The following is a 15028-nucleotide window of genomic DNA, read 5'->3' on the forward strand; positions in this document are numbered from 1 at the left end:
TGGATATTTTAAACTAAAAAAATTGCACCAGATGCATGCAGATGTAAATGTACTTCTATAAACATGAGGTTTCTGCATTTTATATAACATGGTGCAGTATTAACTCTATGAACATTATGGAAACTTAGGGATGTATATGGCAATCTATAGAAGAACCCCTAAAAACATCACATGAGAAGGTTCAGATAAAAATCTAATAAATTAAAATTGAATTCAAAAAAAAATTTCCAAAGAATCCAAAGAAGACAGATAAGGGAGAAAAGAGAAAGCAAAAAACTCCCCAAAACAAATGGGATAAACAAAAAACAGATAAAACTATACACCTAAATAAAACCTTATTAATAATTATATAATGTCACTGGACTAAACTCTCCAATTAAAAGGCAGAGATCACCAGAACAGACAAAAAGACAACTATTTATTGTCTACAGGAGATACACTTTAAAAATAAAGACACAGAGGAGTTGAAAGTAAATGGACAGAAGATATATCATGTAAACATTGAGAATAAAAAGGCTGAAGTAGCTAAATTAATATCAGATAAAACAAGCTGCATGACAGTAAGTATTAACAAAGCTAAAGAGGGATATTTCACAATGATGAAAGCACCAGTTCATCAGGAAGGTATAACAATAACAAATAATGTATGTAACACAGCTTTAACAGAGCTAGTAATAGCTTCAAAACGGAGGCGTCAAGAATTGACAGACTTAAAAGGTCCACAGTCACGGTAGAAAACTGTAACTTCTGTCCTTCAGCAATTGATAGAAAGACTATATAAAATATCAGGAGAGACAGAGAAGATCTGAACACCTTATCACTAAATGCATTACCACTACCTTGACCTAACTGATCTTTATAGCACACTATAACCAACAACTGTAGATTACACGTTTTTGTCAAGCACACATGGTTCATTCAGCAAGACAGACCACATAAAACTAGACTCAATAAATTTAAATAACTGGAATAACACAGAGTATGTTTTTTGATGATAACAGAATTAAACTGAAAAATCCATAAGACATCTAGGAAAATCACAATCGAAATTAAAAAAAAAAAACAAAAAAACACACACAAACTTCCAAAAAACCCATGAATCAAAGAAGAAATTGCAATGGAAATTAGAAAATATTTTAAACAAATGAAGATAAAAGCATAACATATCAAAAGTGAAGTGCTTAGAGGGAAATTTACAACTTGTTAAATTTATTTTCGGAGGGAAAAGGTCTAAAAATCAATGGTATAACGTATATTAAAAAAAAAAAGGCAAAGAAAATCCAAAGTAGAAGGAAATAAAAAAGACAAAAGCAGAAATCAATAAAAAAGACAAACAACAGAGAAAACTAATAAATTCAAAATTTGGCTCTCTGAAAAGATCAACAAAACTGATAAACCCCCAGCTAAATTGATGAAGAAAAAAAAGAACACAACCACCAACAGAAACAATTAAAAAGAGGTTATCACTATAGGTTCTAATGACATTAAAAGGACAGTAAGAGAATATTATGTACAACATTATTCTGACAAATCAGGGAACTTAGATGAATATACAAATACCTGGAAATTTACAAAGTATCAAAGCTCATTCAAAAAGAAACATAATTTGAATAGCCTTTTACCTATTAACCAAATCAAATCTGTAGTTATAAACTTCCTACAAAGAAAACCACAGGCCCGATGGCTTCACTGGTGAATTCTACAAAGCATGTAAGAAGAAAATACAAGTTCTTTCAGAAAACTGAACAGGAGGAAATACTTCCAAACCTAATTAATGAGGACAGTAATAATACCAAAGTCAGACAAAGAAATTACAAGAAAACTACATAACAGTATCCCTTATGATTATAGACGCAAACATCTTTAACAGAAATTAAGTAGATCAAATCCAGGAACACATAAAAAGGGTAATACATCATAACCAAGGTGGGTTTGACATTTAAAAATAAACTTCTGTATTATATTAACAGAATAAAGGAGTAAAACCATTTGATCATTTCAACAGAGAAAAAACTATTTGATGACATACAATTTATAATAAAAAAAAAGTGTCAGTAAACTAGGAATAGAAAGGAACTTGTTTAATCTGATAAAGGCCATCTAACATCATACTTAAAAAAGTAGAATATGGATGAAGTGCTTTCCCCCAAGTCAGGACTGGTTAACACTTATAGGAGAGGTCCTAGCCAGTGAAACAAGATGGGGGAGGGGGGGAACAGGCATCTACTTGCATACAATATGATAGTTTACACAGAAAATGTTCATTCTGGCTGGGTAAGGCTTCCCACTATGGTAGAGGATTAAGGACTACCAGAGGGAACAGAGAAAGGAGACTAGAGTCTATTTCATAAGCTCTTTACAAAGCAGAGAAGTGTGTCATACATTTTCCAAAGAGTTACCTAAAAGAGCTAAGACTACAAAAATATAGAAGCCTCAGCAATCTGGATTATTCTCTCATATAGAACATAAACCCACACAATAAGGGAGAAATGAAAAATAGTCATACATAAACCTAAAATACAATCACTACCTGTATAAAACAATCTCTAATAAATGGATCAGAATTACTGGGCCAAGGTGTTTAAACGCTACTTACAGCTGACAGTGGGTATAATGAAATGACTCTAAATTAATATTAATTATGCCACCCATGACATAGTAGGTAATTATGAGATGTCAAACCTCAAGCCTAAAATAACATTTAATTCTGGGTAAAATCTCAACAAGGTAGAGAAGAAAAGACTGTTATGTATCCTTACCTATATTTTTAGTAAGTGAAACATATATTTAATATCTTCTCTATCAAGGGATGTCTGGGTGGCTCAGTTGGTTAAGCGTCTGCCTTCGGCTCAGGTCATGATCTCATCATTGCTGGATCGAGCCCCGCATCTTGCTGTGTGCTCAGTGGGGAGTCTGCTTGAGATTCTCTCCCTCTGCCCCTCCCCCTGCTTGCTCTCTCTCTCTCTCAAATAAATAAATCTTTAAAACAAATCTTCTCTATCAAATAATAAAAGCATATAGATTTTTGGTTTTTGAGCTGCAATCATTTATGTACCCTAACATTCTACCCCTAATTCAAAGTAGTATACTAAATCTCCCACAATTTTAAAATTCAAGGTTCTCTTTTTTTCTTTAAGTCAGAAGGTTTTGTTTTTACTTAATATGTCTTCTGGTTTTTATATGATTTAACTTAAAAAGTAAGCTCAACACTGTTTCACTGAGTTCTGTTAACATAAGCAATTAAGTCTCTAATTGTCAGGGCCACAGCAGAGGAGCCTTAAACCAACTGCCAGTCTTCTCTCACCCAGTTCTCAAGGGCAAAATTGGCAATGCCTCAGCACACCACAGTACCCAGCTACATGAGGCCCTGGCTCTAGAGAGCAAACCCGAGAGTGAGTGCTGTGGCCCAGGATCAGGGCCATTTTCCCGGCACTAGCCTCAACTCCCAGCCCAAAGTGACTAACAATAGGAATAACCTTTGTTTATGCTAAAAATACAGATTCAGAGAGTACACCCTATCCTGAATTATAGTCTCTGAAGTATTTTTTTTTTAAGATTTTATTATTTATTTGAGAGAGAGCAAGTGCAGAGAGGGAGGGAGAAGTGATCTCAAGTGATCTCAAGCAGACTCCGTGCCGAGCCCCATGTGACGCTCAATCCCACAACCCTGAGATTATGACCTGAGCTGAAATCAAGAGCTGATGCTTAATTGACTGAGCCACCCAGGTGCCTCTGAAGAATTTCTATTTTTAATTTGTTAGGAGACTTTTATTATCAGGCAAAGTGTAGGCACTCTGTCTTAACCCACAGACTAGACTTTCCCTAACTATGAGCTGTGATCATTAGGGTCAAAAAATGAATTTAGTCAATCACCATCAGAATATTTTAAAAAGTAATAGATGAAGGGGGGGCACCTGGGTGGCACAGTAGGTTAAGTGGCAGACTCTTGATTTCAGCTCAGGTCACGGTCTCAGAATGGTGAGATCCAGCCCTCTGTCAGGCTCTGCACTAAGGGTGGAGACTGCTTAAGATTCTCTCTCCCTGGCCCTGCATGTATGTGCTCTCTCTCCAACAAATAAATCTTAAAAAAAAAAAAAAAAGTAATAGATGAGTATAGAAAATTTAAGTATGCATCACACAAAATAAGGAAAAATATTGTTCTGTGAAACCTTTGTTTCAATTACAGAAATACATATAGATGTATATTCTCTCTCTCTCTCTCTCTCTATATGTGTGTGTGTGTGTATATGTTACATGCGTGTGCATATATTTATAAATGCTTATGTATTGTGTATGGGGTTAAAAGTAAAATCGGGGCGCCTGGGTGGCACAGCGGTTAAGCGTCTGCCTTCGGCTCAGGGCGTGATCCCGGAGTTCTGGGATCGAGCCCCACATCAGGCTCCTCCGCTGGGAGCCTGCTTCTTCCTCTCCCACTCCCCCTGCTTGTGTTCCCTCTCTCGCTGGCTGTCTCTCTCTGTCAAATAAATAAATAAATAAAATCTTAAAAAAATAAAAAAGTAAAATCTATTTCTTATCTTGGGTAGTGATCAAAATGTGTTGGACAGCTACTGCTAGAAGAGAAGGAAAAAATGTGGAACTACAGAAAAGGAGACTATGTAAATTCCCTGCCTGGAAGCAAAAATGTTAAGACCTTTCGGCTTGTCATACTGGCCTGATTTTGGGTATTTTTATGATCATCAATAACTTGGACAACTCTTAATAAAAACAATTATTTTATGATGGCAGCTTTAATAATATTTCATCACAATGAGATGAGCACACTGGGGGGAAAAGAGAATACAGAGAGAACATCCAAGTGTGCCTTCACTGTGCTGGGGGAAAACAGACTTGTCTTCTCCCACCCTCCTATATGAATTCAGTGTCCTTAAGTTTTGGGGCCTGTTAAATCCCCATCCATGTCACCTATGGACAGCATCTGATATCAGAAATTCTCTTCTCCTTTAGGATTTGTGAAATCATCCCCTCCCAAGCCTCTTCTTCACACTCGTTGTTTCTTTGTAGCTTCTTTACTCTCTAAAAAAAAGTATTTCTCCTTCGAGTTCACTGGTAGTGTGTTTCCGTCTCCCTCTCTTTTAACTCTACCCAAGTGATCTAAATCCATCCAACTGTTGACATCTGTTATCTTTGTACGGTTATGTTGTACCATTTTACAGATGCAGAAACCAAGGCAAGAGAAAACTATTTAACTTGTCTGAGGTCCTACAGCTAGTTAAATAGCTGAGATGGCATTCATTACAGGGAGTTGGGCTCCAGAGTCTGCTCACAGTGTTACTTACTTAGTAAATACCAAATAAATATTTAGTAAGCCAATGAATGATGATGGCAAGGTGTAGTAGATAACAACTCTTTCGGAGTCAGCGAGGTCTGAGTTTACCAGCATCAGGACTTTGAGCAAGTTATTCTTTCTAAGTTGTGTAAAATAGGGATAATAATACACAACTTGAATAGTTGTTATAATATTTCATTATATGGCATGTGACTGGCAAGTAGCAGGTGCTAAAGGATATCTATTATTATCATTAAAATGAATGATATCCTTGTTTTTTAAGAGTTACCCACTGTCAACTACATATGGCTCTGAATCTCACACCAACATTATTTTTTACTAAACTTCCTCAGCATATTTGTGTTAGCACATTAAAAAAAAAAAAAAAAAAGAATTTACCCTGATTTCACACCTTACAGATACACATTAGAGTTTCTCAACCTTGGCATTACTGACATTGGAGCCCAATAATTCCTTTTTGCTGGGGGCTGTCTTATGCATTGCAAGATGTTAAACAGCATCCTGGCACTGGATGCCAAGAGCGCCCCACTCCCAGTCATGACAATCAAAAACATCTCCAGCTTCGTTCAGTGTTCTCTAGGGAACAAAATCACCACTTCACTGGGATCATACTAGGCTGTACTGCCCTAAGACACAGTGAACGCTTGAAGACTCTTGCTTTCCTCGCTTATGAAAAATTTTCATAAGTAGAACACAATCTGTAGACACCAACAGGGTCTATTTTTAAGTTCTAGAAAATATAAACACACATGTATTCTTTCTCTTTAGGATAATTATCAGCAGCTCCTTTTGGTGTGTGTAGAGGATTCGGAATTATTTTTAAAATGCGACATCTCCCACTCATCCAAACAATTCTAAAACCACTTTGATCTATAGAGTCAAAGATTAAATTCTTTTACCTTTAGGGCTGAGATTATAGTTTGCTCAGCTGCTGGTGGGAATGAGCTCTGACTGGAAACAACCTAGAACAAGGTTTTGATACAGTTATAGTTTTGCTTAAGTCATTTATTTTTATAAATACTAATTTTGGTCATAACATGATAAAGCATGATAAAGCTGTTTTCACAGACACATAAAATAGTATCATTACTTTAGATTATATCTCATACATGTTTTAAAAACTCATTAGTATTTATCAGTTAAGAAAGGTTGAAAACTACTGTATAAAGCAATTATACTATATACTTCCTGTATATAGCAATTATATTATATAAAGCAATTATACTAAATACTTCAAATAATTAAAACATTAAGAATTCTAAGAGTTGGCTTTCTTTTATGCACTTTAGATAGGTTTTAATTATAAAGTTTTAACTTGAAAAGGTCAGTCTAAAGCCATATTTACGTATTTCTTTTAAAAAATTCATTTTTCTCCGGGCTGACTAGAATTTTCGACAAGTCTTTAAAATACAAATGTCAAACACTTACATATAATACAAATATTATGAAGATTTCAAAAGTATCAATAAACGCATTTAAATCAGCCTAAACAAAGAGAAACTTTCATTGATTGTGATGCTTTAGAGTAATAATGAAAGGGAATGGACAATAAATATATCATTTATTCTTTTCATTTACTTCCATTACTTACTTTTCTGAGGTTTACTTGTTAATAACGCTTTAAAATACAGTCTGTTTAATGTGTGATATACACATTTTTGGAAACTAATTGATAAAAGGCTTGTTAAAAATTTAAGTAAATAAATAATCACTTATAATTATTCTAAAATACAACTGAGCATATTAAAACTCAAATTAAAGGTCATGTTTTCAAGAGCATCCCTAACCTTTAGCTTCCTTCAGGTCTTCTAAATATTTATCTCTCTACTTACTAAATATTTTGGAAATGATTTATAGAGAGAAAACACAAGCTACTCAAAAGTCAAGGACTGGGTTGAAAGTGTTCCTTTCCCAGTAATTATAAATACACTTCACCTTAGAAATAATATATGAAGGCAAACAAGTTAAAGTTCATCATTAAAAAAATTAATTAGTAAAACAATAGCAAAAAGAATATATATTTTCTACTTCCAAGGAGTCATCAGTGATTATATCATAAAAATTCACTGTGTTTAATGCAGCTCCTTCCCCCCTTCTTTGTGCAAAGATGGAACCTTCTCATGTTGAAGGGATTAAAGAGTTCTTATGAAATTATGCTTCTTAAAAGATATGAAACATATGTTTTACCCTTAAATCATTTGCTCAGTAAGCTTGATTATACCAACCAACTCTGGTGATCTAGAGTTCATATGTTTTAAACAAAATGTATAGAAAGAAATGACACAAATGATAAAGGCCAGGAAGAAAAACTGTTTAAAAAGAGTTCATCGTGCAGCTTATTTTACAGTCATCATGTTTCCACTGTATTCTTTTGCAAAAAGTAAATAATAATTCCTAGTTGTCTAAATTTGAGGCAAAAAGAAAGAAGTTGAAATTAAGTCAAAAGAACTTAATTAAAACAAAATAAAGATTACCTTTGTTACCGATTGGTGCAACTTATACAGTGAATTCACTACTGCCACATTTCTTCTCTGCCCCTCTGTAAGAGGCCCAATCACCTGGCTTGCATCCCCTTGTGTGGAGAGCTGTAAGAATTCAACACGAAAAAGAAATTACCAAAATAATAGTTCATATTTAACTGGGAAGCTCATGACCCTGAACAAAAAAAAAAAAAAAAAATGGTGACTGGAAATATTCAGGTCAAGTGTTAGACTTCGGGCACAGCCGGGAACCTCTGTAGAGAGAACACTATGAATGAGGAAGCCCAATTAGCTCAATTATGTGCACAAGAACATCTTCCATCAATACTTCAGAGCTGATGGACCTGAGGCATGTGTGACCCAGAAGCCCAGTGTGTGCTGGTATATTCATACATCAGCACAGTTCTCTCAGGGAATACCTTCTGGCAACTGCCATTAGTCTTTCCACTCAAAAACTCAGAAATATGCCATAAAACAAAACACAGAAAAGTAAATAAAGGAAGGGAGGGAAGGAGGAAGGAATAAAAATAAGCCTCCATCCTATTTACATCTGAAAGCCATCACACTACTCCATGAAATGGGTGGTGAAAAGAGGGTTTTACTTTCATTTTTAGATTAAGAATTTGTTTGAAAAAGGAAGTTAGCTAAGATTATACTGTATATGGATGATCAGAGGAAGTGGTATTAAGAACTTTTTACTCCTCACCTTTAATTTAGTTCTGAACACACGAGTTTTAGGAGAGAGTATATGTAATGCTTTAAGAGTTAATCTAGAATTCTTATAGTTTGATATGAGAAAAGAATCCACGTATAAACTATTCTCATACTGATCAGATTTTAATCAAGTCCTCTGTAACAACTGATTTTTTTTTTTTTAAAGATCCATTTATTTTAGAGAGAGAGAGAATGTGCGCAAGTGGGGAGCAGGAGAGAGAGAGAGAGAATCCAAAGAAACTCCGTGCTGTGCATGGAGTCTGACATGGGGCTCAATCCCAGGACCCGAGATCATGACCTGAGCTGAAATCAAGAGTTGGATGCTTAATTGACTGAGCCACCCAAGTGCCCCTGTAACAATTTTTTCTAAAGGTGAATTAAATTTGAGTAGGACAAATAAAAATGATCTAAGTCAAGTCTATGAATTGGGATACAGATCTCAACATGTGAAAAACTGGCCTTTTAGGAGAGCTGAAACTAAGATCATCTTGCCTTTGTTAAAGCAAGCCAAATAAAGTCTTGGAGAAAGAAATACTATTTTGCTTTCTACTTTCCTTTAATGAACACACACACATACATTTATAAAAATTAAACTCAATGCCTACTTTATCAACTCCTACTTGTAGTAATAAAATGCAATTTTAAAATATTAAAAACCGCAATTAAAATAAAGGGAATATTCCTTTGTTAACATTACAACCCATGATGATGGCTACAAAGTCAAGATAAGACCTTTTGACATCAGGTTAAAGAACTCCAGTTTATTGTGCCTTTCCTTATGGACATGGTCACCAACTTGCAATCAAGTTGAGCTCTAAAACTGGAGAATAAAGTGGCAGTTGTCAGTGGCACCAGTGGTTACGGCAGACAAAGGGGGTCGAATGCTAAATACGTATCTGTCTGTACAGGGCATTTAAAAGTTAAGAACTCTAGCTATACAATTTTAAAAAATCCAGTCTCTCTTACTTTTCCCGAGATTCTCTCCAAATAATTTTGAAATAGTAACAAAGAAAAGAAATGGGAAAAGGAAAGAATTTTTCTTATGTTATCTTATGTCTATTTGTTTTAAGTATTCCATACTTAATAAAGACACAGGCTTGCTGCTAGAAAAGCATGAAGATCCTTTTATTACTGATAATTGACCATATTTGGGGGCTTTAAAAGTATAGAAATGCCTGTCAGATCCATGATGATGCTATAATAAAAAAGACAAATAGTAACAAATGCTGGCCAGAATGTGGAGAAATCAGAACCCTCATACACTGCTGGTGAGAACGTAAAATGGACTGGCCACTTTGGAAAACCAGTCTGGCGATTCCTCAAAGATAAACACAGAGTGACCATATACCCAACAATTTGACTCCTTGTTATACATGACAAGAAAAATAAAAACACATGTTCACAAAAAAAGTGTATATAAATGTTCACAGCAACATTACTCCATAGTGTAATAGCCCAAAAATGAAAACAACCCAGATGTCAACTGGTAAGTAGATAAATAAGATGTAGTCTATTCGCACAATGGAACACTGCCCAGCCAAACAAAAAAAAAAAGAAAAAAAAAAGGGAATGAAGTTATGAGACATGCTATAATGTGGATGAACCTTGAAAATATTTTAACCAAAAGAAGCCATCACAAAAGGCCACACGTGGAATGATTACATTTACACAAAATATCCAGAATAAGCAAATTCAGAGACAAAAAGCAGATTAGTAATTAGGGGATGGGCAAAGAGGGTAAATGGGATGTGACTGCTAATGGGTAGAAGGTTTCTTGTTGGGGGTGAGGAAATGTTCTAAGTGAATATACTAAAATCCACTGAATATACACTGACATGGGTGAATTATATTTTAATAAAGCTGTTTTTAAAAAAGTATAAAAAGAAAAATCCCCAGACTTCAAGGGTTATCTGCTGGATGCCTTGAGCCTTGCAAAAACTAAGGCTAAAATAAGACGGCTAAGTTGGAGACCTACAAAGTTCTGCAAAGGAAATATTATACTTAGAAGAGCAAAACATTGATGATACAAAAGAACTAAAGATGAAATATCACCGTGCCAAAAACAAGGAACAAAATTCAAATATCAAAGTGAAAATATAACACTAGAAGACTGGAAATTTAAGATAATCCGCTGCTAATCCTGGTTTTACAGCACAGAATACAGTCAGCCCAACACCTGAGCTTGGTGGATTGCCCTGTTTCTCACCATTTGTGCCATGATCATTTTGGGGAAATGAATTTCAACAATTTACAAAATATTACAAAAATAAGAATAGTGCAAGGAGCACTGATAGACACTTTACCCAGATTTACTTATCTTTTTAAAAAAGATTTATTTATTTACATTAGGGGGAGGAGGCTCAGAGGCAGAGGCAGAGGGAGAGAATCTCAAGCAGACTCCCCACTGAGTGTGGAGCCCCACTTGGGGCTCAATCTCACGACCTTGAGATCATGACCTGAGCTGAAAAAAAGAGACGCTTAACTGACTGAGTCACCCAGGTGCCCCTAAATCAGATATTTTTAACAAAAACTTAGAGAAGTTCTCATAAACCTTTAGTTACACAGTTACATCCATACTTATTTTTCTGAAAGTGGTGAGCACGGCTGTAAAATTATCAAATAGATTTTTAATGAGGAATTTACATTAAGAAGACATCAGTAATCAACTAGTCCTGTTACAGTCTTGAAAACACAGTGCTCCAGGGAGCAACGACCAGTTTCTTAAACCTGACACAAGGGATGAAATCAATTTGTAATCCCTCATCTATGTCATATCAGTTTTCTGGACAGATGGTCCAGTGATTTTAAGTATACTCATCTAAATGTTTTCTAGGTCAAGAGATGCTAATGAGCAATATATTCCAAGAGCCTTAAAGCTGCTATATCCTTACTTATCCCACTATTAGAGATGTATCCTAAGAATACTTAAAGTTACATGCACAGAGATAATGCTATTTATAAAACAGAGAAACTGGAAAACCCCACATGTCTAAGAATAAGAGAATAGTTAGGTATATATTAAGCAATTCGCATTATGTAAGAAAAACCAATGGGAGGTGCTTATGTTACAGACCTAACTAGAACAAACAGCAAATTTGTGCAAGAGCTCACTTTCACAAAAAGACTGGAAAGAGAGCAAAAATGTTAAGAAATATTATGAAGCATTATGCAGTGAAGAAACTAAAATATTAGTAAAGGGCACTGTGGAATTCTATTAAGTATCTAAAAATGTTCATTTGTAGAATACACTTAGAAATGGCCGCACAAGATAATTTTATCCAATGATAAAAAATAAAAGATGTAAATCTCCATCCTTGAAAGATTTAAGATAATATGACAAAATAAACTGCTTTGGTCACTGTTTACTTGCCCCAAAGAAGGTTTTTGGGAAAGATAGTTTCTTTCTTTCTTAAGATTTATTTATTTATTTGAGAGAGAGGGGGGAGAGAGAAAGTGAGTGTGTGTGGGGTGAGGGGCAAAGCGAGAGGGAGAGAGAGAATCTCAAGTGGACTCCCTGCAGAGCATGGAGCCCAACCTCACGACCCTGAGATTATGACCTGAGCCTAAATCAAGCACTGGACACTTAACTGACTGAGCACCCAAGGTCCCCAAGATAGTTTCTTTTGATCTACTAATCTGTGACACAGATAAAAATAACTGATTTATATATATATATATATATATATATATATATATATATATATATATATATATATATATATTATCAAATGCCTTCATCATAGATTACCCGGTTGAGATTATGGAATACAAGAAGTATAATTAAGTATCACTTAGCTCATTATAACATGTCAATTATCCTATAAAAAACATAAAATTAAACACATACATCTCTAGTCTGTAATACATTACAAATTATATTGTATTTGAAACGCAGACATAGGGCATGTTTCTACAAACGTACAGCAAAGCACAAATACGTAGGTTTATGTAACAATTCTTGATTTCCCCGGAATGTCAGCTTAACTAAAATTTCCTGACAATGAAACTAATTTTCTAAGATGCTAATACTATCAGAAAATATTTCCAAGAAAATCTTTCTACAGTGTATGTCACACGTTTCTGGTTTCATAAATAAGGCACATAGAACATGTACCTGAAGGCAAATTCCACTTAAAATGAACCACTGTATGTGCTCACTAGTGTTCCTGTGAGCCGTGTTTGTGCAATTACACATTTTTGTTTTAAAAGTGACTCCATCAGAGCTTAGTGTGTATATATGGCTGCTTGCCCCTTTACTCATATCTCTGGAAATTTTGTCTTTCCTTTTTCTTTAACTTTTTGAGATTTTTGGGAATCCGTCTCTTATTTCTAAGGTGTTAGTTTTCTCTTCTTGATCTTCTCTTATCTCCCCTCATCCTGGTCTAACTTGCTTTAAAGTGGGAAGAGAGGACTAACCACACGGTAGCTGGGAGCCGTTCCTAGGAATGAAGTATATACCTCAGTGCACGGACACTGTGATATCAATTCTAGTGGTTCAGAGGATATTTTTATTCCTTTCTTGGTTCTTATTTATATTTCAGACTGTTGAATTTGTCCAATATGTGACCACTTGATTAAAAAAAAAAGGAAGTGTTACTACATATATATTTATCTAAAAATAAGGACAGGTACATTTAATCACAGAACAGATTCAACAGTAATGCTATGTTTTGACATCAGATTAAGCCTTCGCACAAATCTGTTATCAAAGAGGTGACAGCTGGAAATGGGTTGCCTTTTAGACAGTTAACATACAACCAAAAAGGTGGAAATAAGATCCAACCTTGGGGCGCCTGGGTGGCTCAGTCATTAAGTGTCTGCCTTCGGCTCAGGGCGCGATCCTGGCATTCTGGGATCGAGCCCCACATCAGGCTCCTCTGCTAAGAGCCTGCTTATTCCTCTCCCATTCCCCCTGCTTGTGTTCCCTATCTCGTTGGCTGTCTCTATCTCTGTCGAATGAATAAAATCTTTAAAAAAAAAAAAAGATCCAATCTTGTTTATATGCACATTGGAATGACACAGTAGCTTTGTAATTCAAAACTGTATTGCTCATACACCCTGTATTCTTGTTACAAAGCCATTTTATCAACCTACTTTTCTCTTTAACCTCCTCTAGATCTTCCACACTCCTGTTCTTTAGGTCAAAATGTCCACCTGGCACATGGGATTTGATAACCACAGAGGGTGGGAAAGGCAAACACAATTTGCTCAGAATGGATCATTTAGAGCTCTTACTTTACTTCTCTTCAAAGGACCTTATGCTTTTGAACAACAGATGGAATTTCCACCTACCCACAACGAATGACTGGCTCGTAAACACTGGCCTTGTTAATTAAATTTAGTCACAAGTCTGCATATTTTTAATTCCTTGAAGAAGAGAGAACTGTTCTCTGTCAGGTATACTGAGCTTTTCCCATTTTCCAATAATGAATACTATGATTAATTCATTAATCAACAGAAAAACTCTTTACATGTACATGAAGTATACAGGAGGCCTCTTTTATTTAGGATACTTTGGGTTTAGTACAGAGTGAATTTCAAACTATAGATTTTCCAAAAGAAATGAAAGTTTTTTTTATCCCCAGGGATATATAAAAACTAAAATCCCAGCATCCTACTATTAAGGCCTAAGTTAGCTAACAAAATTAAAAAAAAAAAAAAAATTTCCTGGCATCCTACTATTAAAAACTAAGTTAGCTAATAAAATTTTTTAAAAATGAGTTTATGTATTTGCAAATATAGACTAGTACTTTCAGTTTTTGAGAGATATAAGTTCTAATGTAATTAAACCTACAATATTGAATGCAGTATTAGTTTTCATAGCAAAGTTCATTATATATAGTCAAAAGATAAATTTCAATTTAACTAAAGTCCTAATAACAAAAAAATTTTATATTATTGAACTCCAAAGTAATAAGCTTCTCTCTGAATATTAACTTTAATAGTAGTGTTTATAACGTTAAGCCAGAAAGAAAAAAAAAAGATTACCTGACTGAGAGCAATTATTACCTAAAAAACTAGAAATTTATTTTGCAAAATCTGGCAAAGTCATTCTAAGTTTGTGTCTACTTTAAATGACTACAATTGTCTGAGAAGGAGTCTTAAGGAGGTAATTCTAAAAACTATCATTCTACAGTGGCCTGATTAACCCCCTAACCCATGCAACTTCCCATTTTAATAGTGGATTTGTCAATTTCTGAAATTCTATCCATTCATTTTATTAGTCTGAGGCTTCGTTGTAGGGTGTATCATAATTCTTATACCTTTCTAGTAAATTATTTTTTCTCATTTTATGACACCCCCCAAATCCCTAATAACACTTTTTGCTTTAGAATCTATTTTATCTGATACTATTATAGCGCTTTTTTTTATCAGCTCTCATATACTTAGTATTTGCCTGAAATATTTACAATTTATTTACTCATTTATTTGTCAGAGAGAGAATATAAGCAGGGGCAGCAGCAGACACAGAGCAAGGTAGGCTCCCCTGACCAAGGAGAGCCCGATAGGGGACTTGATCCCAGGA

The 15028-nt window shown here is 34.9% G+C and overlaps 1 protein-coding gene across 2 annotated transcripts in view; it reads right to left on the reverse strand.

Moving 5' to 3' along the window:
• The window catches only part of COG5 (component of oligomeric golgi complex 5), a 279919-nt gene that overhangs the window by 31782 nt on the left and 233109 nt on the right, over window positions 1-15028 (reverse strand). For both annotated transcript variants that reach the window (XM_045793457.2, XM_045793458.2), the window contains 2 exons: window positions 7783-7893; window positions 6208-6270 (listed from right to left, as the gene is read on the reverse strand). In XM_045793457.2, the coding sequence (XP_045649413.1) occupies window positions 6208-6270; window positions 7783-7893 (174 nt within the window). The remainder of the gene's footprint in view (window positions 1-6207; window positions 6271-7782; window positions 7894-15028) is intronic.

Source organism: Ursus americanus, chromosome 3, assembly GCF_024610735.1.
Source record: "Ursus americanus isolate L20-20 chromosome 3, mUrsAme1.1.p, whole genome shotgun sequence".
In the NCBI taxonomy this organism is placed as follows: Eukaryota; Metazoa; Chordata; class Mammalia; order Carnivora; family Ursidae; genus Ursus; species Ursus americanus.